Source organism: Vanacampus margaritifer, chromosome 18, assembly GCF_051991255.1.
Source record: "Vanacampus margaritifer isolate UIUO_Vmar chromosome 18, RoL_Vmar_1.0, whole genome shotgun sequence".
Taxonomy (NCBI): domain Eukaryota; kingdom Metazoa; phylum Chordata; class Actinopteri; order Syngnathiformes; family Syngnathidae; genus Vanacampus; species Vanacampus margaritifer.
This window is the reverse complement of record NC_135449.1, coordinates 7,645,100-7,670,099: the sequence shown is the minus strand read 5'-3', so window position 1 is coordinate 7,670,099 and position 25,000 is coordinate 7,645,100. Positions and strand designations below refer to the sequence as shown.

The 25,000-nt window shown below is 42.6% G+C and overlaps 1 protein-coding gene across 3 annotated transcripts in view; it reads left to right on the top strand.

The window, feature by feature from the left end:
* The window catches only part of bahcc1b (BAH domain and coiled-coil containing 1b), a 73,568-nt gene that overhangs the window by 35,375 nt on the left and 13,193 nt on the right, over positions 1-25,000 (top strand). For all 3 annotated transcript variants that reach the window (XM_077550491.1, XM_077550489.1, XM_077550490.1), the window contains exons 3-14: positions 998-1,156; positions 5,757-5,867; positions 6,731-8,704; positions 9,270-9,381; positions 9,910-10,103; positions 11,106-11,246; positions 12,110-12,282; positions 13,708-14,080; positions 15,602-16,456; positions 21,166-21,332; positions 22,310-22,446; positions 22,661-22,768. In XM_077550491.1, coding sequence (XP_077406617.1) covers positions 998-1,156; positions 5,757-5,867; positions 6,731-8,704; positions 9,270-9,381; positions 9,910-10,103; positions 11,106-11,246; positions 12,110-12,282; positions 13,708-14,080; positions 15,602-16,456; positions 21,166-21,332; positions 22,310-22,446; positions 22,661-22,768 — 4,504 coding nt within the window. The remainder of the gene's footprint in view (positions 1-997; positions 1,157-5,756; positions 5,868-6,730; positions 8,705-9,269; positions 9,382-9,909; positions 10,104-11,105; positions 11,247-12,109; positions 12,283-13,707; positions 14,081-15,601; positions 16,457-21,165; positions 21,333-22,309; positions 22,447-22,660; positions 22,769-25,000) is intronic.

Here is a 25,000-nt window from a genome sequence, read left to right as displayed (position 1 = left end):
TTTCATCAGCGGTGGGTGGGCTCACTCAGATGGATGCACAGGGCTGTCGCTCATTACCCACCCCCCCCCCCCGCCCCTAAATTGCCTTAATTGCATTTTTTATTCCAAATTTTAAAGGGTTCCAATTATGAAATTTCCCTGAATTTTGCCATTTTCAAAACAATCACTTTTTTGTAATACAGTATTATTTAAACAGTCAGTTATCAAGTTGAAGTTTGAATTTTTTTTGCAAGGCTGCAGTAGTGTGCCCGCAATGAGTGAGCGACAAATGATTGCCACCTTGTAAGTCATGCCCTTCTGTCTCTTATTGGTTGTTTTTCCTCGGATGTGGTGGTTTCTTGCATGTGAAATTAGAGAGGCACAGGATGGGGCTGATTTTTGTCACAGTTACTGCTTTTTACTTTCTTTAAAAAAAAATATGACAAAGACTAGTTACTTTACAAATTCTCCTTTAAACTAATCATAGAGAATAAGAGGCCAAAGTAAGTGTTCCTTGGTTGCCATGGCAATGACAGTGACATTTATATCTTAATTTCAAACCCATGTACCCACACAACTATTGCTTATCTTAATTAATTACGCATTGGTACTTTAATATTCACTTTGAGTTAATAAGGGAAAAATCTGGTGTGTATATTAAATAATTTTTTTTTAATTTGGGGCATCTGCAGTCTATTTTAAACAGATTAGTTTCTCAAGGGCAGGTCATATAATTTCATTTTTCAACAGCACTACTTTTATTAATATAATTTTGCTCTACTACCAAACCAATACACTTGATTTTATTTTTCACAAAAAAATTTATGACATCTTTGATTTTGCAGGATGACGCGTAAAGTTTACAATGAAGCATTCTGTCATTCGTTTAGACTTTAGAGGAAGTTTGTCCGCACATCTGTTCTCGTAATTAAACATGCTTTCATTCTTCTCCAGAGCCAAATTTAATCAGCAATGCTCAGAAACGTAACCTCTAACCTTTTTTTCCTCTGTCTCTCAGGTGCTTCCTTTATGGGTTCCTTCCTGTCCAGCAGTTTGGGGTCGCCGGCCTCCCACCCGCCTCACCCCTCGGGCCCCGTTTCCTCCCCATCCTCTCCCTCGTACCGGACCGGACCCCATTCGAACGCCTCCCCTATCTGGTTCCCTCATTCGCATGAAGGTAATACGCACGCACGCGCACACACGCGACCGCATGCATTTGGTCTCTGGTTAATCCAAGGTTTTGGTTTTGGGATTAGATGGCGATGAAGACATTAAGTGGTTTAACCAACACATGAAGCTGCGATGCCTCGAATGACGCCACTTACAACACACACACATGCTGAACTCATCTGGCACTCAAAGCATGTGGCTTTGTGTTTCGCGCTGGTTTTGGCGGCGTTTCAGTACCCTGACCCCAAAAAATGGCGTCTAATATCTCCTTGAACCCGCACACAGAAAAGTCAAAAATAAATATCACTCTTTTCAGTTGATACCCCTGCCCCCCCCCTTTTTTATTTTTATTTTTACATTGACTTCCTTTCACTCATCATCATTCGCCCCCTGACCCACTTTGAGGGTTTTATGAGGTCGTCCACCCTCGTTACGCACACACGTATACAATTTCCATTGCTACAGAGGAAATTACATTGACTTACATTCATTTCCTGAACCGCAAACCGAGACTTGACCCTAAAACATAATGATATACTTTATGGTAGGGTTAATTCTCATTCCCAAAGACAGGTGTGTCTTCACTGCTACGCAACACCTGCGCATATTATCCAATTTGAGGGTTGTATCATAAATAAGTCAGTGTTTATTAACATTTTAAGAGGACAGTATGTGGTGTACCTAATGAAGAGTCCATGTGTGAATGTTTTTAGATCCATAGCTCTGCCTCCCCCCCCCCCAACATAGTAAAACCTCACACACCGAAACCTTGGCTCTATTACCAGCATTTTCTGTCCAGAGGCCCCACCTTCAGGGCCCCCCTGCGGGCTAACCGACCTCCAACGGCCCCCTTCCTGATCAGAAAGATCTACACGCCACAGTGTCGTCTTTTGACAGTTAACCGTTTGCGGTCAAACAATGAGTTTGACACGGTTATCTGTACGTCTCAGTGCGTGTTTTAGGTTTGTGTGTTGCGCACAAGAGGCAGTCTGAAGCGTGACAGAAAATGTTCCAAAAACGACATATTAGGTGTATTCTTCCCAAAATGTGCGAAAGTGAGTAATCAAAAGGAAACAAAAAGAACTCTCGATATGACATCTCTCGTTGCTGTGGATTCAAATGGAACCGAGTCAGCTATCTATCAGTTTGTTTTCTTAATAATCAATGTAGTATCGATTGATGAAATCAATTTGATAAGTGATGGTGCTCAAAATGAGCTGCACGCTCCATATTGACTTACACTATTCAGTAACAATGTGGCTATTTTGAGATGTGATTTTCATTCATTCCGCAACCACGCTCGTAACTGAAAACACTCAAAAATGTTTGTAATGTGTAAGAAACGATCACGCTTTATTATTGTACAGAATGTAATGCTTCAATTCAATTCGTCGTGCTGCTCCTTCTGGTGTGCCCGCCTTGGCCACTGGGGGCAGTAAAATTCTATCATACGGACACAAACATGAATTGTCACTACTTTCAGGCGTTCCGTAAGATGCAATAATAGTTGTTCTTTTGCAGAGGATTAATAAGTCAAAGCAAAAAGTTGGGTCACTTGGATGTCAAGACACCACTCTACCGATTTAATTATTGTTAAATATGAAATACTGGACATTTATCATCAAATTTAATTATTTTTAACCTAAATTCTACAAACCCATTTCTTGGTAGCTTTAACTCATCATTTTGGGTCATTTTTACCACATGTTGAGTCAAAACTTTGACCCTGGGTCAAATCCTCAACATAAATAACCCAGCATTGACTTGGTCCCCTTTTGACCCAGCACTGGGCTAGGCATTTCATCCAATTTGGGTTACTTTTCACCCAATGACTTAAGATGAGATGAGAAATCTATAAAAGTGGAAACATTATAAACAGAGGTGTCAAACTCATTTTAATTCAGGGGCCACTTTCACACAAATTTGATCTTTTATATCGTATGTCTAATAACCTATAAATAATGACAGATATAAATAACTATTCTCATTTATTATCTTACTGCAGAGTAATATGAAATTTCTTAACAAAAAAAAAAAAAGAATTTTTTTGCATCAAATCCTGAGTATCTGCCAAATTTCAGAATGTCATTTAAGTGGTTGTCAGTGCGCCCTCTAGTGGACAAAATGAACAACAACCAAATTTTTACGGAAAACTGCTGTTTGTGTTCTGTCCTCACGGGCCAGATTGGGCCCCCTGACGTGCTGGTTCTGGCCCACGGGCCATTTGTTTGACACCCCCGCATTCTATACTCCTGCAGCGACAATGTCAATTTCATTCTGACTAATTAATACATGACAAGAAGCAGCGAGTCTGACTCTTGTAGAGGGACGAGAGTCACATCTCAATATGCGCGTGTGAGTGTGCGGTTTGAACTTTCTGACAAATTTGTAGAAAACTGTTAGACCACATAAACTTGATTCAGTGTTCCAGTTCTGAAACGAGACAACCGGCTCATTTGTAGCTCATCTGGCAATAAATAGCAACATTTAAGCCCTGGAAATGAGCACTAATGTCTCCTGGAGTGGCTGTCTTATAAATCAGTTTCATAGAAAGAAGAGGCGGCGGGCGGGATGGCAACGGAGCAGAGAGCAGCGGCAGTCAAAGGAGAGCACCGGTGTGTGTGTGTGTGTGTGTGTGTGTGTGTGTGTCGCCTATCAGACGGATTTTGTGTCTGCGCTGGCTCAGCTTTTGATGTTGGGAACACGTGTGTGCGCGCACACTCGCATTCACCAGCACGCCGGCACACTACAAATGATTGTTTTTAAGAATTCAAGCCAGGGAGCTCCGCCGGGCGCGCTGCCAGCTGGCCGCTGTCCAGCGAGTGGAGTGTGGAGCCAGCACAAAGAGGAGAGACCTGGCCGACACACACACACGCACGCTCACACAGAAAGGCACAGTTGTATGACATATTTACACACACACACACACACGCACACAAACACCTGTCCTTTTTTCATGGCTCCTCGCTGTACTTTCTTCGCCGCCGTCCTCTCATCTCTTCCATCTCAAAGCTCTCCACTTCCCTTTCACTCCTCCCTTCATCTTCCATGGCTAACAACGCACACACATTTGCCTCCCTGCACGCCTCACGGCAGCAACATCGCGTCGCGGCCTTTTCATATTGACAGGCCTTCTTCTTTTGGTGTCTTTTTTTACTCGCACTCCCGCTTTGTCATTTATGCAATCGCTAACCCTTCGTCCTTTTGGTCCCCCACTTTCCTTCCATGCCCCCCCCCCTCCCCCCTCTTTGTTCCTCTCTTCTTCCCACCCTCCTGAATTTTATCACTTGTCATTACTCGGGGGATTGGCTTTAGATGGCTGATAGAGCCTTTTGGCTAATTGTTGCCATTTAGATTCACTGGTTGTTAACCATTCAGTGTAATCACGCATACACACACAGTGTAGCGGTGCATTTACATGGCCGCATGAACAAGCACCCCCCCCCCCCCCTCCTTCCACCAAACAGACACACATGCCGGAGCAAAAAAAAAGGGGGTGTCGGCGGTTTTGCAGTGCGACTGTGGAATGCGTAGGATGAGTTTTTATGGAGTGCTGTTTACTTTGGCCACCACCATTAAACTTTTAACGGCTGCCAATTAACGGGCCAGCAAGGACACTCTGTGGGGCATGAAACCAGCTGCTGAACAACAGAGCACGCACACAAACGCCAATTGGAGCCTTTTGGTGTCCTCGCGTGGAGATGGGGGGGCCTCTTTCTACTGACTAGTATGTTTACATGCAGTCAATAACCATGTAAGATGTAAAATGTGCAAAAACCTGAAGATGCTCGATTAAGACCCCTGGGGTACCCCATTTCCAATCCTTTGGTCATATAAACGCGCATCAGAGTACATCCTTTGGATGGAATTTTGGTTTGTGTTTTACGCATGTTCTATTCGCAAGAACTACTTTTATATCTGGCGGCCATCTTACGTTGCCTCTCACTAAGCTAGCCTAACTTCAATATGTTGATTTCTCTGTGGCGTTTTCCTTTATTTTGTGTCTCTACGGTGAAAACGACGCAGTCTGTATAAATGCCCACATATATGTGTTTGTAAGTCCGTGCGTCTGGCGTGCAACCAACCAGAAACCGTAAACAAAAATGGCAAAAGATGAGTATAATGTCTTTTATTGTCTATATAAAGTTAAAAGCGGAATTTACATGGATTTGCGTAACGAACGTAGGATTATTCTGTTCGCTAACATAAAGTGATCCGCAGTTCAACGTCCTTGAAGACGGGGAACAGAGTGGAACGACCATTTACCTCCCAGCGACCTCCCGGGAGGCTCGTGTGTGTGTGCGTGCGCTCACTCTGATGCTTCATACTGTTTGTGTTGGGTTTGGGGGGGAAGAAATGTGTTTTGGAGGAAAGCAAATTCCATCCGGTTAAATGCTGCAAACATTTGGCAGTAGCTGCCTGCTGTGGTTTTTGTCACCACTTTGTCCACTGTAAATAATGTCAAGTCATGTGGCATGTTAGTGCAAAAGTGAATGTAGCCATGTTTTTTTCTCTTTTACAAAGTGGCAATTTCATGATAGATTGTAGAAATAAATTGCATGTTTAGAGAGCTGCTGAATGTCAATGTTCTCCCCTCCCTCTGACAGGGTACCCCAGCTATCCAGGAAGTCTTGCCTCCCCTTTTCTTCCCATGAGTCCCCTGGATCACCATAACAACAGTCTATATGGACAGCACCGCTTCTATGAAACTCAAAAAGGTACGTTTTGGAGAATTCTCTTACTACATTGGTACCTTGACTTTGACATTGATTGATTGACTAATGATAACATTTGTTGAAATTCCAAAACGCTGCAATTTTTATTTTATTTATTTTATTAAAAAAAAAAGCACTGTATTAATCTAAAAAAATAATCAAAGACTATAAAATAATAAAATGCTTTTATAAAGTGTAATTACCGCACGCACTGCAGTATAGTGGACTGCAAATCGCAAAAATCCACAAATCATTGACTCTCATTATAATTGTAATGATTAAAACAAATAAATAAATAAGTCCTAGAAACCAAAATGCAGGAAAAACCCCCCCACTGAAAATATGCGTGGGGGGTTCTACAAATATCTGGGGTAAATTCCTCAAAAATAGGTGAATGTCGAACCGCAGATCATCTGCTGTCTGCATTTAAGCGATGTGACCCAGTGAGTGATATGTCAAGGTACCATTCTTCCAATCAGATGTAGAATACGTTTTAAAATTCTGCTACTGGTGTATAAATACACGGCAGACTTGGGTCAATTAGTAGAACACAAAGTTCAAAGCAAACATGGTGAAGCAGCATTTAGATGTTATGCTGCACACAAATGGAATAAGCTGCCAAATGAAGTGAAGTCAACCCTGTGTGTAAATGCTTTTCAATCCAGGTTATGTTGTGGTTGAATGTTCCCGAGGCTATTTTTGTTTTCTCTGCGTCACTTCTGCTGCACCTGCTTTTAGGTGTTGTCTTTGCTTGTGTGACGCACATTGAGTTGCCTTGTGTATGAAATGTCAAATACCAATAAAGCTGCCTTGCCTTCCATTCACCCATTGACTAACCATTCAAGCTCCGCCTTCTCTTCTCCTAGATCACTTCTACCTGAGAGGCCTTCCAACCCAGCCCCCTCTGCTCTCCACCAACCACGGCCTTCCCCCACTTGCCAGAACCGCTTCTGGCCACCCGCTCGGCTCCTGCAGCCGAGAGACGGACAGCGCGGGCGGAGGTGGCAAGAGCGCCAGGGAAACGGGCGAGAAAGTTGTCGCAAAGGAGAAAGAAAGATCCAGCATTAAAGAGCGCCACCAGGAAAATAAAGACAAACATCAGCTTCATCATCATCAACATCAAACCAGCCCTGCTGCCACTCCATCAAGCTTCCATCATAAAGCCTACCTGCACCCCTCCCCTGCGCCCCTGCTTCACCTCACCCCCCATAGCAGGGAGGAGGATTCCAGACACCCTCTGGAGCGTCACAAGGAGCACAGAGATAGTGACAGCCAGGGAGGGAAACATATGAGTGCCTGTAAACTTTCCAGTGTTTCTGGTGCGGAGACCGTCCCCAGTGAGAAGGGGAGCACATTAAGCAGTTGTAGTGGGGGCGGAGCTGGTAGAACTCCTTCTGGAGGCAGTAGGCGTTGCTATAAAGAACCCATAAACGGGGATATGAGGATCAGTGACTCTTCAAGCGCTTCCTCGGAATGTATGAGAAGAGGCGCGGCTGCAGCTGCAGCCATCTTGGCACCTCCGCACTCTGTGGCCTCCTACTCCATGCCTCCTCCCCCACCACCTCCGCCACCCGCTCCTCATACCTTGCACATGGGCTCAGCAGTGGTAGGAAACTGGCTTCACCCACATCACCATCCGCACCCGGAGTTTTACTGCCCCCCGGCGCCTATTCCAATCGTACCCTCCAAAGATCCGCTTTCTGCAGGGTCTAGCAGGGAGGCAAAAGTCATCGGCGCGACATTTGTCCCGTCTGCGGGACCGCTGGGAGATCTGGCGACCCCCGAGTGTCGGGGAGCAGGAAGTGGGTGTAAAAAGGGAGAGGACAAGAACGGAGATGGATCTTACGAAAGTCCCTCTCATCACCTCAGTCGCCTTAGCAGTTGCCAGAAGAAAGACAAATCCCAAACACATTCGCAGCAGCTGGGATACGGCAAGGCTGACAAACCGCCCGACTGGAGCCAACAAACACAGCACTTCCAAAAACACAATCCCGGTGCGAGCTCTCAGCCGGAGCTGCGATCGTGCAGCCTGGAAACAGCCTCATCCCTCAGAGACCTGGAGGTTGTAGAGGATGTTTATCGGCCTTCACTTCCGCCAGATGCCCAGGGGACCTACCTTGGGGCTGCACGGTGGTCCGCAGACAAGAATGGTTCTCCCCCTTTCAGAGACTGCTCTCAATCGGGATCTCAATCGGACGGAAGGGTGGGCTCGGCGGTTCAGAGGGAGGGACAGAAGGTTGCTCGGATACGACACCAGCAACACAGCAGCCACGGTGCAGAAGATAAAGGAAGAGATGGCCAGGTGACAACGTCTTGGGGTTCTCGGAGAGGACCGCAGGATGACCAGAGGAAAGACTCCCGTCATACGTCCGCTAGCAACAGTGAAATAAAGGGACTCTGCACCGCAGCCTCGAACCGAGACAACAACCAGTCGACCCCTCTATCGCATCCCTCGTCACAGAACACAGGAGAGGGCAATGCCATGAAGAACTTAATGAACTACAGCTCCCAGCAGCCTTTACTGCTGCCCCAACGGAGCCCCTTCGGAGGCTTGGGCTGCCTCAAGCAGGGCGGAGAGAGATCAGAGAAGGGGGAAAGGGGCGGAGGCAAAAACAGCTCGGCGCAAGACCCACCCAAACAGTCGCTCCCTCCTCGCAGAGGCTCCTCTAACGAGGGAGAGAAGGGCGACAAAAGCGGGAGGGAGGCCGGGGAGGCGGGAGAAGGCGAGGTAAGGCAGCCCCCGGTGGGTATTGCGGTAGCGGTGGCCAGGCCCCCCCACCGTTCTCCAGACAACACCCCTGGACACAGCAGACAGGGCAGAGTGCTGCCCAGCATGAAAGGTCAGACATGGTCTATGTTCGGCACATTCAAAGTCAATTAATGCTATTTTGGAGCTTTGGGCTATGTTATAAGAAATATGAGCTGTTGGTGTATCCTCCATTTCTTGGTCCGTTTGATGTTAATTGGAGACTCAACAGGCCAGCCAATTATAACACCGCAGACAATTTTCCAAGCACACCAGAATCTGACAATCAAAACCGAGAACAGCTTTTATCGCGACTTGTCATTTTGCTCTATAGATAGATGAGACGAATGCCGAATTTTTATTGCATTCACAGACCTTCTAAAAAACGGAAGTATCTGTTTATGTCGCAGTTTTACAAAGCGCTGCAATTCAGTTATGTTCCCGAGGGTATTGACGATGAGCTTTGTTTCACAAAAGTACTTTCGATGCCCGTTGTAGCGAGGAAATCAATCTGGCCAATCAGAGACAAACACACGCCTGCTAAGGCTGTTAGCATCAAAATAGCACAAGCGCTACAATTTGCAATCAAAGTGATTTAATGATCTTGTTCATTTCTCCATGGGACTTGTTGTAAACATTTAGCTGCTTTTGCGTCCTAGGGGTCTCGCGACACATGTATCCACTGGGCCGGGAGGCGGAAGAGAGGAAGAGGATGACAGAGGATCAGATCAGTCTTCATCACCTGGACAGGGACAGAGAATTGATCATCAGGTACTTGCACCAAAAGCATGAATGAGCACGTCTTGACATAACGTCGTAGCATCCATTTTCCCCTCTTTGCAGTTCTTTTATTCTTTGACCATGTCTTTTGGTCTGCGCCTCGTCGTCTCTTTCCGCCCCCTCACTCACTCCATTTACTCCACTCAGCCTTTGATGTAGTGTTTCTGTACCACCCCAACACACACACACACATGCAAACACTATCTCGTAGTCGACCTTTTTCCTCTGAGTAGAGCCGGGATGCCTTAATGTTATGAGGACTAATACAAATGTCTCTGAAGTATCACACTCTTATTATGTAGCTCTATTATGTTTTTTTTTAAAGTACGTAGAATTCATAGACCAAATGTCTTAAGATGATGCCAGCCACTGTCACTGCCATTCACCCTTGATGAATATAATGGTTGTCGTGGTAATGAAGATCACAAGGATGATAATGATCATAATGGTGATTGTGACGACACGGAGCGGGATAATGAGGATAATGACAAAAGTTGTTTCTGCCGACTCTTTGAAAAGGGACAGCAAGGATCGCATGGAGTTTGCCAGGATCCACCCTTCAAGTAGTTGCCATGGTGACCTGACCTCTCACCTCTTGGTGCCCGGAGGCGCCAGCCAGTTGGGGGTTGACCCCGCTGCTCATGCTCACCCGGCTCACCACCATTGGATGCAGAGAACGGGAAGTCCCTCCCTCTGGATGGGGCATTCATATAGTGAGTGTGGAACGATTAGATACGATGCAATCAAAAAAACAAAACTGATTTTCTGATGCCATCTAGTGGCAAAAAAAATGACCTCAACACAAATCAATATCATACTTGTTTTTTTACAGTACGGTACAGTACACCTTTTTAATTTTTAACTCAATTTTATGAATTGTTATGAAATTACTGAATCAATAACTAAAAGATGCAGCCATATTTCTATATATTTTTTAAACTTTTTTGTTAACAAGTATATGAAAACTTAAAAAAAATATTTTACATTTAGAACAGGTATAAAATTTGAGATTACTTTACGCAGCAGACGTCCATGTCAAAATTTTGCAGTAACAAATTTAATAATAAATAATTCGTATATGTATATTTGTGGAGACTGGGGTCAAGTTGTATTTTACAATTGTAAAAATGTCCAGAATTTCACAAATTACTTTGTGTTAAAGATTAGATAGCTCTTAATATAAAAAGAAAAAAGCACTGAGCTGTCACCAATGTCTTACAAACGCAATTATGCCATCTCGTGGCAGAAAAATGACCTCAACATAAATCAATATCATACTTTACATAATTTTATGAATTATTAGGAAATTACTGTATCAATGACTAAAAGATGCAGCCATATTTCTATTAGTTTAAAAAAAAATCCCCACATTTTTGTTAACAAGAGTATGAAAGCTAAAATATTGTGCATTTTATTGTAGAATTAGAACAGGTGTCAAATTTGAGATTAACTATTTAAGTAATGCGATTAATTACGATTATACATTTTAATTGCCTGACACCCCTAATATTATATTATATTGTATTGTATTGTATTATATTATGTATGCCTTTTTTAAGTCTAAGTCTTAAACTAAAAAGGGTGTTTTCATGAACGTAACTTCCACGATAAACAGGGCTTTGCATAACAAACCCTGCCACCGCGAAGACTATTTTTTTCACCAATGCGTTTGTGCGAATGCATGCTGAGAGCACTTTTTGCACCTTTTGTTCCAGGTCTAAACCACGTGGGGATGAGTACCAGTTTCCCCCCAGGTTTAGCCAGCCCTCTGCAGCCTGTGCTCGGCTCACTCACCCAAGACCCCAACTCCCCGCTGATGGTCCTTCCTACAGAGCCCGGGCCTCATCATCACCTCGGTACGTCCCAACACGCACATCAAGCGCTCCCGACCGCCGCTTCCCGTCTCCCTCCTTCTCGACATTTTCTCTTAACGGAACCGCTACCATTTCTCTCCCAGAGTTTTAGTATCATTGGCTAATCATAATATAATGCTCAACTAAGTCCCTCTGTCAGTGGGAGCGTGTTTTATAGCTTTGTTAATAGGAGCAGCTATTTCCATTGCCCTCAGCCGCATGGGCCCGGCATTATGCAAAGCGTTTTAACTGACGTTCATCTCTTTCGTGACAGCATTCTGGCTTGTGTGTGCGTACACTAAGTTGCGTCGTCATGTCTGGACCGACATGAGACATTGTTCAGCGTTAAGGGTTCTGTTTTACATCTTAGCCATGCTAGGGAAGTAAGAACGCGTGTGTGTGTGTGTGTGTGTGCGCGCGCGCGAGTGTGTCAGAATGCTTCTTTGCAAACAGGCTGTGAAATTTAATTATCTCCCGCCTCCCTTGCTCCGCTCCGTGGGAGTTCCTGCGGAGAAGGGAAGTGCATCCACTGAACCCTTCCCCTGGGAAACATTAGCCCACTCAGGCTAATCTCACAGAACAAAGGTTCCCAGTGACAAAGCAGCCAAGGAGGCATATGTGTGTGAGCGTGTGCGTGCGTTACGAGGACAGGGCGGGGCTTCGCAGAATAACGCCAAATTCGAAATAGGAAAATAGCCGAATGGAGGTTGCGGCGGTTTTGGGGAAGATGGCCTCAGCCAAGCGTCCACAAAGAGCTCCTTTGTGACACACTTGTCTTTGATGCCGCACCCCGTACATTTGGCTCACTTCTTCATAAAGCGGCTTTAAAGTCAAACTCAAGACAGGCTTTCTTGTCTGTCCCGCAGACGTTTTAGAGCAATCGGGTCTGTGGCCCCCTGTCTACGGAGCCCGTGGGCCCCCTCCTCACTTGCAGCATCACCCCGTCTACTCCCGCTCTTCATTCCTACGGCAACAGGAGCTCTACGCACTGCAACAACATCGGGCCATGGAACATTTGCAACGCCATTCCTTGGGACAGGTACCACATGTTGTTTAAACTTGACCCGGTTGTGGGGCTCGTCCCAAATGTTTACTTTTATTTCTTCTATCTAGAGCCACATGAGTCCCACTCCTGTGACTCCCTGTGGTTCTCTAAAACAATTAGTAGAAATTATTTTGTTGTACATGTTTATTTAATAAATTTGGGATAAAACATTCTTTAAATTAATTAATGATTTAGAATTTTTTTAATTAATAATTGTATATTCCAAACATTTTTATAAGTTATCAAAAAGTTTTTTTCAATGCCTAAAAATATCCAAAAAAGTAACCACAAAATGGCTAAAAACTAATGAAGAACGACAGAAAATAATCATAAAATGTGTTTGGAATTGCCCCCCCCCCCAAAAAAAAAGTCAGAAAATTAATTTAAAATAAGGCAGAAAAGAAAATGTTCAAAAATTCATTCTAAAAGGTCTAAAAACAAAAGAATAAATCCAGAAAATTGCCATATAATGTCAAAATTGCCCAAAAAAAGTAAGACAAGTCAGATTTTTTTTTAAGTAGCTATAAAATGTCCAAAAATAAAAGAAACCCCCAAAACTACCATAAAATGTCCAAAAAAGAGATAGAAAATTGCCAATAATTTTTGAAAATTGACAGAAAAACACAAAAGTCAAAAAAAATGTAAGAAAAACTAAGTCTGAAAATGTATTATTTTTTCAAATCCAAAAACGGAAGACGAAAAGGTAGAAGAAAATGAATCTCAAAAGTATTAAATGCTGCATATTTTCTGTAACGTTAGCTCTTGGATCCCTCATTAGGCTAACGCTAACGCACTGTTTCGTTCATCACGTTTTGCGGCTCCGAACAGATTTGTGGTCATTTATTTGGCTTAAAATGGCTCTTGTGACAGTAAAGGTTGCTGACCCCTGATCTAAAGTAACCGGTTGCTATATAACTAATACATGTGATTAACCCATTACCATAAATTACAGAATAACTATATATAGGGGTTTACACACCCCTACTCAAATGCCAGATTTTTGTGATTTGTAAGATGTGAAAAGGGACGAGAGCCAACGGACGAAAGAACAGCTGCTAGAAAACAGCAGTTGTTTGTTTATATTTAAATTTGAGCTTCGACAGCCATTGTGAAGTGATGTCATAAAAGAGATCATGGGATTGCAATTTTGGCATCCTTGCACACTGTTGCTATGGATTGGAGAAAGAAAAAGAAACATCTTGGCAAGATGTATGCCAAATACCAATATACAGTATTGTTATATGTTTTAATTTGATCATTATTAGAATTATGAGAAGAAGAACAAAGGGGTTAAATGAATGGTGGAATTTTAAAAAAAAAAATTTGATCCTAGTCAGATTTTTTTCTAACAGCATTTTGTCAGAAATGTCAGAAAATTTTCTGACATTCTTGATGATTCTGATCTCCATTTTTTCACAGCGAAAACTGGACGAGCGCACCACTCCATTCGAAGACTCTCCTTCCGTCTCCAGAACCTCGTCGTCATCCTCCTTTTCCATCACGTCTTCCCACGTGGCCAAACCCTTCTCGCACACGCCTCCCCCGCCAAAGACATCGGCCCCGTCGCCGGGGCTGTGTCCCAGCAGTCGTCAGTCGCCGTGCTACCATTCCCCGTCCAGGCGAGCGCACCCGCCCCATCCTCTGACCCCCGCCCCCAGCCCGGCTGCGGCGGCCCCTCGCTCGCCGGCACTCAGCCCTGCGCCGTCGCTCTTACCCAAAGGCCTGGAGAGGAGCAGCAGCGACAGGGGAGAGGGACAGCCACCTCAGGATTACCCACAATCCCTAGAGCCTGGTGAGTGGGAATGTTAATGATTAATTGATAAAAGCTGAGAGCTTTGGTGAGAGAAAGAGAGGGTGCGCCTGCAGATTTAGGTGAATATTTAGCAGTGGTGGGACATAACAAGAAGACTAAATGTCTTGTAAATTTGTAATACCACATAAAATAACCATTTTTAACAATCCAGACAAATTTGAATGATCCCAAAAAAATATCACCAAGTGTATAAGATGAGGCTTCAAAATTGGGAGTCATTGGAGGGATTTTCTACAGCGCAACAACGAGGCGCTCTAAAGCAGCCACGGCAATCTTGAAGCCTCTGTCCACATGCTGGGTTAAAAGTCAGACTTAAAAATAATAATAATAATAATTAAAATAGAAAATATCCCCCTCTTCGCTATTCCGTCTTTCTCTGCATGACATGCATGCACTCGGGGCCAACACCAAGGCGCTCTAAAGCGGTCGCGCCAGCACCAGTCCACATACTAGCTATCATGTCATATAATTTAATTAACTGCGACTGAAGGACAGAAACTATTTTGTATCAAAACAGGTATTGTATATAAAAATGCAATTTTACTAGCGAAACAACTAATACTTTTGCTACATAAAATTTCGCTGAAAAAAATATATCATTTTTAAAGATAGACTTGCACATCCTCATACAGCATTTTCCTTAAAATGGCATGAACTTAATAGCAATTTTCTATTCTAGTTTCTAATATCTAATTCCTGTTCATAAAATGGCCACAAGAGGGCGATCATTTCTGTCTTTATGACGGACATGATGAGTCACTGATGTGCGAAACGGCCGCAGAGTAGCACCAACTACTGGCAAGGAAGACTAACTCGATGTCAGATGTTTGTTTTGTTTTTTGTTTCGAGTATCGGTGGCTGGTATCGGCATCCTTCATAAGTACACACTACCTTGAAATACGGCTGGTATCTGCCCGCTACTGATTGTCATTGTCTTCTGCCTGCCCTAATATATATGCGTGCAATATTCTTCTATGCAAGCTAAAGAGGCCCAGCGGCCAGGCCAGCTATTAAGGTCAGGGATAGCATATGGGCCCTCAATGTGTGTAAGACCTGCCCTACTTACCCTTCAGGGGTCCTTGAGAAGTACAGGCGGAAGGATATGCATTCATCTGGCTGCATTGTCAGGGGGTGGAGGGATACCATCAATAATAGGAGTGCATGGGTGACAGGGCCGGTGCTGCAATCACAAGGAAATGGCAGAGTGTCATCAATATCCCGCTCACACTCCGCTCGCGCGCACACACACACACTCACACGCCGAGTATAGAATACTGTAACATTCGCACGCTGTTCCATCTGCACCCTGCTGTCAGTGTATTATGCCAACTTGAATCACATTCTTCATCCTGTCTGCCAGAACTGAACGGCCATACATTTAAAACAAAAATGAGAAATGAACAGATGATACAAATCCCACTCTTTGTAAATATTCAATGTGCTAGTTTGTCCTTTTTTTGTGAGAAAAATCCCATTCCCCTTTGTCTTCGTTTCCACCAGACTTGCCACCTGTTTACGCCTTCCCTCCGCTCTCCATGGGATTCAAGGCCGGGCCTTCGCCGCCCGAAGCCCGCATGGCTGAGCAAGCCTCGCAGGAAGCGCAGCCGGCGGAGCCTGACTCAAAGTCTCTCCAGCCTCTTCCCCACATCCCGCCTCTCACTAAAGATGAGACCAGGAGGGAAGAAGAAGAAGAGGAGGAGGAGGAGAGAGACTGTGAAGTGGTGGAATCCCACAGTGGACCCACAGAAAAAAAGGGGGAGGCAAGTCAAGGGGATGGATGCTCTGTTCCGGAGCATGAAAAGACCACTTCTGGCCTGCTGCCTTGCCCTTCCCCGTCTTCTGTCCCGGATCCAACCAACCCTGCCACGGCCGCGAGCAAAGCCCTTAAGCAAGCCGAGATATCCAAAGACGATGGGGTTGACAAGGAATGCGGAAAAGAGGAGTTTGGGGGAGAACAAATGGAGTGTGAACCAACAGACTGCTCTGTCCTCGAAGAGCCTGCACAAGAGAGAAGCGAAGAGCAGACTAATCAACGTGAAGAATTGGTCATCAACAGTGAAGAAGAAAAGATTGAAAGGAGTCCAGAAGAGGTGGAATTATCACCTTCTCCATCCTCGGATGGGCCCCCGCCTCCCCCACCTCCCTCGGCAGCCCAGCAGCAAGGCGCCTACATGTGGAGCCTGGAGCTCCTCATTGCCGCCGCCCTGTGCGCCACCCGGGATGCCTTGCACGCGCCCGCACCCGCAGCCGGGCCTCCGAGCCCTCTGGCCCATCACGGCATGGAGATCCTGGGAGAACTGGCTGAGCTGGAGATTCAGCAGAGGCGTCTGGAGAGCAAAGAGAACCAAGATGAAGGTGACAAAGTACATCTTAATTAAGTTCATGTGGGATTGAATTGGGGGAGAAAAAGGTCAAGCATGAAAGCTACATTTAATTCAGTCATTTGGGGGATTCATTGCAACATAGATTTTTTGTTAATACATTATTATATATATATTTATTATAAATTACATTATATTCCACTATAAACTCACTTACCCATAAATAGCAGTTTGGTGAACAGTGACAGTTTCATCACAAAATAGGTTTTGATATGTTTACTGACAAACACAACAAAAAGAAATACACTATGTATATTCAAAGCAACCAAACTAGCTTAATGCTAGCGCATAATGACATGCTAACGGTTAGCACTGAAAGTCGCCATTTTAAAAGTCATATTCTTCATATAACATGAAAAATGAGAATTTTTCTATATTTTATTATTATTATTAATTTGTTTGTTTTGGTATTTTTTTTATTACGTTTATGGTTCTTTTTTGTGTGTATAATTAATAAAATGATAAGTAAACTCAAAAAAATTAACATACAATGTTTAACAACCAAACTAGCTTAATGCTAGCGCATAATGACATGCTAACGGTTAGCACTGAAAGTCGCCATCTTAAAAGTCATATTCTTCATATAACATGAAAAATGGTTGATGTTTGAATTTTTCTATATTTTATTATTATTATTAGTTTGTTTGTTTGTTTTGGTATTTTTTTTATTACGTTTATGGTTCTTTTTTGTGTGTATAATTAATAAAATGAAAAGTAAACTCAAAAAAATTAACATACAATGTTTAACAACCAAACTAGCTTAATGCTAGCGCATAATGACATGCTAACGGTTAGCACTGAAAGTCGCCATTTTAAAAGTCATATTCTTCATATAACATGAAAAATGGCCGGCATTTTATTTTATTTTTTAAATATTTTATTATTATTAGTTTATTTTGGTATGTTTTTATTGGGTTTATGGTTCTTTTTTGTGTATAAATAATAAATAAAACGTAAACTCAAAAAGTAAACATACAATGTTTGTTGCAAAATTGTGACTTAAATTTTACATAAATAAAATTATCAGTAGGGCTTTTTTTCCACACAAAAAAAAAGACCGACATTACAGCAACTTGCTGAGTAGTAGGAAGCATAGATATCTATAAGAACACACTCGATGGCTCAAGGCGTAGTCGGCAACGTAACCATTGGTCGGCCATCTTAAGACGGGGATGCTCTGGTTTGCTGTGTTGTAGTCTGCGGTAAATTTGGCTATGATGTAGGCTGGATTATTTTTTTTTTAACACTGCAGAGTTGTATACTGTTTTGAATCATACCTAACAAGAAACATGAAAATTAGTTGAGAATTTGGGAGAGTTGAGCTTTTTGGAAGTCCGCGCTCCATTGACTTAAAGATCGAGCAGCCCTTTCCCAAGATGGCCGCCCTGTGTTTACGTTTCTTCCCATTGTCTCGCAGCGCAGACAAGCCATCTATTGTTTGTGCATATCTACGGTAATGAGTTTATTCTTCTTTGTTTGTGTCTACAGGACAGAATTATACAGTGCTGCCTCCTAGTGGTCAAGGCACAAACTGTTTATACTTTACATTCTTTTTTTATTTTTTAAATATAAAGCGCAACATTAGAGTGCTTTTTTTTTTCCCGTTTTACGTTTTAATCAAACATGATTGCACACAATTTTTTACTTTAACTTGAATCATATTGTTATAACGTAACCGTACTGTTACTTGAGTATTTGTGGCTACTATACTCAGCTCTGGAAATTAGCCTACACACACACACACACACACGCACACACACACGCATGTCCCTCAGGCTCTGGCGTCTTGCTTTGCTAATTAGACCCTTTTCCTTTTAAACACTTCTCCTGTAAGCGCTCCTATTTTCCTCTTGTCCCTCTGAGAGAAAGTGTTTTTATTTATGCCAGCGCATGTGCGCGTGCGTCTGCGAGCTCGTGTGTGTCAGCGCGCGTGTGTGTCAGCGCGCGTGTGTGTATAAGCTGTTAAGTAATCCCCGATGAATCCCCGCTCTCTTTCATCAGACTCCGTGTCTCCCCACTAGGCTGCTTCCCGCCTCTCCGCTTCACTTTTTTTTTTTTTTTTTTTTACTCACACCACTTCTTTTTTCTTTTTCTTTTTTTTTATTAAACCATTGTAATCTTGTCCGTAAATCCCACGTCTTGTTGAGAGAATTAATACGTGTAAAAATCATAAGTCACTCTCGTACATATGCGTGACAGATACAGAGAGAGTATGCATTGTTTACACAAGTGTGCACATTTCACATGCGTGTGCAATAATAGGTGTGAAATCAATAAGTCTTGTCACGGCTTGCAAAACGTTTGCCAAATCACAACACATTTATTTTAAAAAGCCGCTCTGGCTTCCCTGCGTGGAATGTTATTAATATTGCTGATGGCAATTTTTGTCATCGCGACTGTGTTTGGGAGATGAAAGCGATTCCGGGCAGATGCATTCACACTGCTCCTTGGTGCGGAAGAATATCGCAGACGCTCGCTGCAGATCGCAATTACAGATAGCGGCCGAATCAAGATACCTTCTCCTCTGTATAAATTAGCACCGTTTCTTTTATTTGCGCACAGACTGGAGATTTTGTAGCAGGAAAACATTTCTCTTCCTTCATAGTCCCTTTTTGTAAAAATGTTAGTCGTTAAGTGCTCTTATGATAAGTAGACAATCTTTTTGGCTTTTATTAAGAGACTTGTACTTTATGGATTAATTAGTAGGATTTCATGCCCTGCAAAGTCAATTCAGAGATTTTTTTTCTAAATAAATTGGATATGTTTGAAGACATCCGAAGACTGAGAACATTATACAACTGAAATGTTTATCTGGTGAAATTACAAGTTTCTCAATTATTATTACTTGGCACGTAGCCGTTAGCACGCGAGCTAGTTGTTGGCTAGCACCTCTTGCTGTTAAGCGGATATATTTCTGCAGGTGAAAATTTTAGGGATGCGTTGCCATCAGAAAGATGCGAGATAAAGCAGCATCCTTTTTTTTTTTTTGAGGGGCGTGGTTTCACTCATTTAGAAAGCGTTTGAGAGCAGAGACAATGGCTTGATTTTTCGCAATTTTGAAGCATTATTTGATATATTTGGCATTTTGTAATCATTCAAATTTTTAAGGGCTGTTAGTAACACTTCTCTGTGATATGTCAAAAGTAGAAGACACTGTTAAAATAACAGAATTAGTTCAAATGAATTTTTGACGTCTATAGCCGTCAATGGCAGTGAATGAGTTAATTTTATAGGGAGTTTTAAGTCAAATTTTCTTCAATATAGCAAAAAAGTTGCCTTAGAAAGCAAGACAAAAAAGAAATGAAATGAGGAATATCTTGCTTAATTGAAGAAAATCATCTGCCAAGAGAAAAAAAGTCCTTTGAATTTACTGGTAAACTGGTGTGATTTTTTGAAAAGGGCAAAAATAAATAAAAATAAGGATTACTTATTTTGCCAGTTTAGCATATTTTTATCATGTGCAACTGACTTACATGTTAAACATGCAGAAATTCAAATGACTGTTTCTTTCAACTTCAAAACTCTACTACTTATTCGTAGTTAGGCACCCTTGGATAGGCATATTTGCAGATTTTTTTTTTTTTCATTTAAAAAATATTTAAAAAAAAAGTTTTTCTTTTTTGGGGGAGGCGGCGAGAGTTTTTCGTGGAAAGCGCATATTAAATATTTAGTTGAAGATTTTTTAAATTGTTTTTTTTAATTTTGTCTTCCCCAACATGCATCTTTTTCACTACTCATACAAAGTAGATCGATACTTATTGCCAGTGCAATTATCACCCGGTTCTTATTTTAAGATGAACTTTTTCATAAGCAGTAATGCAATTTCAATATCACGTTAAGATTCAATTAAAAAACAAACCTTGAAGGAAGTGAAATACACTTAGACAAAAAAAACGACCTGGTAAAAAGAAATATGTAAAACTAAAGACTTTTGAAGGCTTCCTTCTTTTGTGCAGATCACTGGCAGCCATGGTGACGCTGAATTTGATTAAAACAAAAAATATATTCTAACATTGGCTTCATTGTTAGCTTCATTCGACTGTCCTGCATCTTATGTCCCGTCTCCCCCGTAGAAAAAGCCGCGATGCTCCACTCTAGTCTCCTCCAAAGGCGAAATTGGCTTCTGTCCATGTCCATAATGAGGAGATGTGGGAGAATAAATAGATAGCTCAATAAACACTTTACCTCTTATTGCTGCCCCCCCCCCCCCTCCTCCTCCTCTTCCTCTGCACTCTCGTGCAGTTCGCACGTCTGCGCAGCTCAGCAAAACTACTGTACGTGCGTACGCGCGTGTTTCATTTCTGTAGGTGTGTGTGGTGGACAGTCTCATGAATATTCCGTTTCATCTGCTGGCGCTGTGACAATGACAGAGCTAATGACATTGACAGATGTAGTGATTGCTCTGTACACCCCCTCCCCCCTCCCCCCACCTCTCAGCGTACGTGTTGTTTGTGTGCGCGATTAGGCAGGAACAGCAGTATACATCAAATAAACTACACAGCTAATATCATAAACATCACCACTCTTCAAGGCGCGGCTACGGCGCTAGCAAAATAAATCAGCTCGCCTCGCGCAACATGTTGTAGAACGCCGTCGTGTCACTGAAGCAATGTACCAATCTCACAGACAACCCCCCCCCCCCGCCCCCCCCACACACCTTTTTTGCTATCCGCCTCTCCGCAGGTGAGCGCATGCTGACCTTCGACCTGCACAGTCTGGCAACACTGGCGGCCGCCCGGGCCTTGGAGATGGGGGGAGGGGCTCCTCACGGTGGAGCCGAGCAACGGTGTCAAATCAGGGAGAGGGTGAATTTGCGCAGGAAGTGCAATTGGACGCCTCGCCATGAGCCGGTGAGGTTTTGCGCGGATGTGTTTTGGGGTTTGAGGTACGAATCTGGGCTTATTAGTACCTCGTGTGTAGATAATACACTTTAAATATTGAGGTTTTCCAAAACTTTCTTTTTTGCTTGCCATACAAAATAAATTGTTGACAGATTAAGTCATAAAGTCTGCATTATTATAATCTGATGTATTTATTGATATACACACACATATATAGGGCTGGACTGGCCAACTGGCATGCAGGGCAGATGCCCGTTGGGACGGCCTCTTTTGGGGCCGATGCAGTGCTTTTTAATTATTATTTTCCTACATTTTACCCCAAGAGACAAGCCCACAATTTAGAGGGACTGGTCCGGTAATCCAGTTTGAATATAGAGCTTAAACTGAAACATCATCAATAAACATCAGTGGCAGAACTACATGTTAGGCCTAAGTCAAAATGCCAGGGCTGTTTTTTTTTTGCGCCAGTCCATCCCTGCATATACACTTACCTTTACATACTTACTGTTTTGTTTCCGCCATATTTGTTTGGCAGTATTTTTACCAAGTCAAATAGTTGATTAAATTAAATTAAATTACCAACTCAAATTGAAGTAGATAAAAAAAAATGTATTTACCATTATTTTGTAAGCCTAACCTATAGGACCAAAAATATTTATGTATAATAAATCTGATATTGTTTATTTTAATACAGAATTTATTCCCTGTGTTTATTAAAAAATAATTAATTGCAATTAATTACCAAATTAAAATAATGTAAATTTACAATAATAATTAAATAATTTAATTTAATAAATAAAAAAATATGACAAAAATATTGCAATCATAATATTATATATATACTGTATTATAATATAATATCACTGTTAGATTTCTGCCCTACTACTCGCCCTCCCGTCCGTCTTTTGTGGCTCTGTTTGAGTTCAGCATTCAAATTCCCTTGCTTTGTGTGTGTGTGTGTGTGTGTGTGTGTATGTGTGTATCAGGTGTGTCCGGTGAAGGGCTCCATGGAGACGATGGGAGGGGAGGAGCTGGCCATGCGTGTCCAGCTGGCTGAGATACAGCGCCGCTACAAAGAGAAACAGAGAGAATTGGCTAAGCTTCAGAGGAAACACGACCACCAGTAAGCACACACACACACACACACACACACACACACACACACACACACACACACACACACACACACACACACACACACACCTTTTGAACTGCTGTGCATTTCAACATCCACAATGCCCTCTCCCCGCTCGTACCTGAACACAGTTTGACCTGCAGCCAGCACAAGTTCCCTCTGTAGTTGTTCCGCTCTCATCTTTTTCCCTTCCTCTCGGCAGGAAAGAGGAGACGTCTCGCAGCCCTGCCCGCAGGGGTCCGGGACGGCCCCGCAAGCGCAAGTCCACCCCCGGGTGCGCGCCGGCTCCAGACGCCTCCAAAAGACTCAGGTGAGGTCCTGCGACGCGGCGCCCGCACAATCAAGCCTGATTGGCGAGCTGGGGGCTCATTTGGCCTGATTTGTGTTTGTGTTTTTGGTGAAAGGCGCGCTTGATTTGTCAAGAAGTTCTACTTCTTCAAATGAATTGATTTCAACGCTCCCATAGCTGATGATTTGCTTGATTGGACGCTGGAAGGAGCTGCTTGCGCACATACAAACACGCGCACACATGCTGAGAAGTTACAGTGTTCCGCTGCTATAGTGTGGTTTGTGGCTTTGGCGCCAAAGCACTCATTTTAAAGGGATACTTGACTCATTGAGCCATTTTCAGCAGTTAAATTTTGTCCAGAATGAATTTGATACCCTAAAAAAATATTTTTTTCCCCAATTTCTGTCAACTGAAGATGACATCGCCCTTGCTAAGGAAGCAGGTAACGGCCAACCATAGCTCAGTTTGCTGACCAAACCCAGAAAAACAGATGAGCCATGATTGGTCGTTACCTACACTCTAAAAACAGTTGGGTAAATTAAGACCATTAAAAACTATTTTTTCCACTTGCTGTCGACTGAAGATGACATCACCTGTGCTGAGGAAGTACACTCTAAAAACAGTTGGGTCAAAAATAACCCAACTATGGGTTAATTTGACCCAACTTTTGAGTCTTTTAGTGTATAACAACTCATACATATTGGTCAGATCCTTTACTTGGGTTAAAAAAAATGGGGTCATTTTGTATAAAACAACCCAGCAAGTTGGGTCAAATTGAGCCATAATCGGGTTACTTTTGACCCAACTGTTTTTAGAGTGTACTTCCTCAGCACAGGTGATGTCATCTTCAGTCGACAGCAAGTGGAAATTTTTTTTTTAATGGTATTAATTGTACATGAAAAATAATGAAGTTAACAACCCAGCAAGTTGGGTCAAATTGAGCCATAATCGGGTTACTTTTGACCCGACTGTTTTTAGAGTGTACTTCCTCAGCACAGGTGATGTCATCTTCAGTCGACAGCAAGTGGAAAAATTTGTTTTTAATGGTCTTAATTGTACATGAAAAATAATGAAGTTAACAACCCAGCAAGTTGGGTCAAATTGAGCCATAATCGGGTTACTTTTGACCCAACTGTTTTTAGAGTGTACTTCCTCAGCACAGGTGATGTCCTCTTCAGTCGACAGCAAGTGGAAAAAATAGTTTTTAATGGTCTTAATTGTACATGAAAAATAATGAAGTTAACAACCCAGCAAGTTGGGTCAAATTGAGCCATAATCGGGTTACTTTTGACCCAACTGTTTTTAGAGTGTACTTCCTCAGCACAGGTGATGTCATCTTCAGTCGACAGCAAGTGGAAAAATTTGTTTTTAATGGTATTAATTGTACATGAAAAATAATGAAGTTAACAACCCAGCAAGTTGGGTCAAATTGAGCCATAATTGGGTTACTTTTGACCCGACTGTTTTTAGAGTGTACTTCCTCAGCACAGGTGATGTCATCTTCAGTCGACAGCAAGTGGAAAAAAAAGTTTTTTAATGGTATTAAATTAATTCGGGATTAACTTTTTTTCTGCTAAAAATGGCTCACTGAGTCAAGTATCCCTTTAAATCATCTTTCCACATTGAATTCTAAAAAAACGAGCCAAATTTGTGTTTTTAATAAAAAAAAAAAAAAAAAATACAGATATAATATTGCAGTAATATTAGTAATTCTTCACGAAGGATAAAGAATATACGCTTGTGAGTAGTGTTGTATTATCTGGCTACAAAACTCTTGATGCTAGCCGTTAGCATGTGAATAGCGTCTTGCGTTGTTTGTTAGCATTAAGCTAAGCTCAAGGGAAATCGAACGCGAGTTTACTTTATGCGCTCAGCAGGATTTTTTAAAAGAGGAGTCTTGACGAAGGCGACCATTCCCCTTTCATTAATCATCATTAATCACTTTTAATCATATCTATCACTCGCATTGATTATGTCCTGCTTCCCAGTGAACCATTAGCATGCATTAATATAGCCGGGCAAAGTCCTGATGTACAGTTATTACAGTGATAAACGACTCGACGCCAGCCGCGCCCACTGCAGCACACCGCCACACATTCATACGCGCACACGCACACACACACACACTACAAACACACCCTCAGTATTCCAGCACATTCAATGATGAATGTGTTTTCTCATGCCGCCCCACCTCTGCTGGCATGTGCCCCCTCGCCTAGATAAAATGATTAGAGAATTTCAAGGTTTGTCACG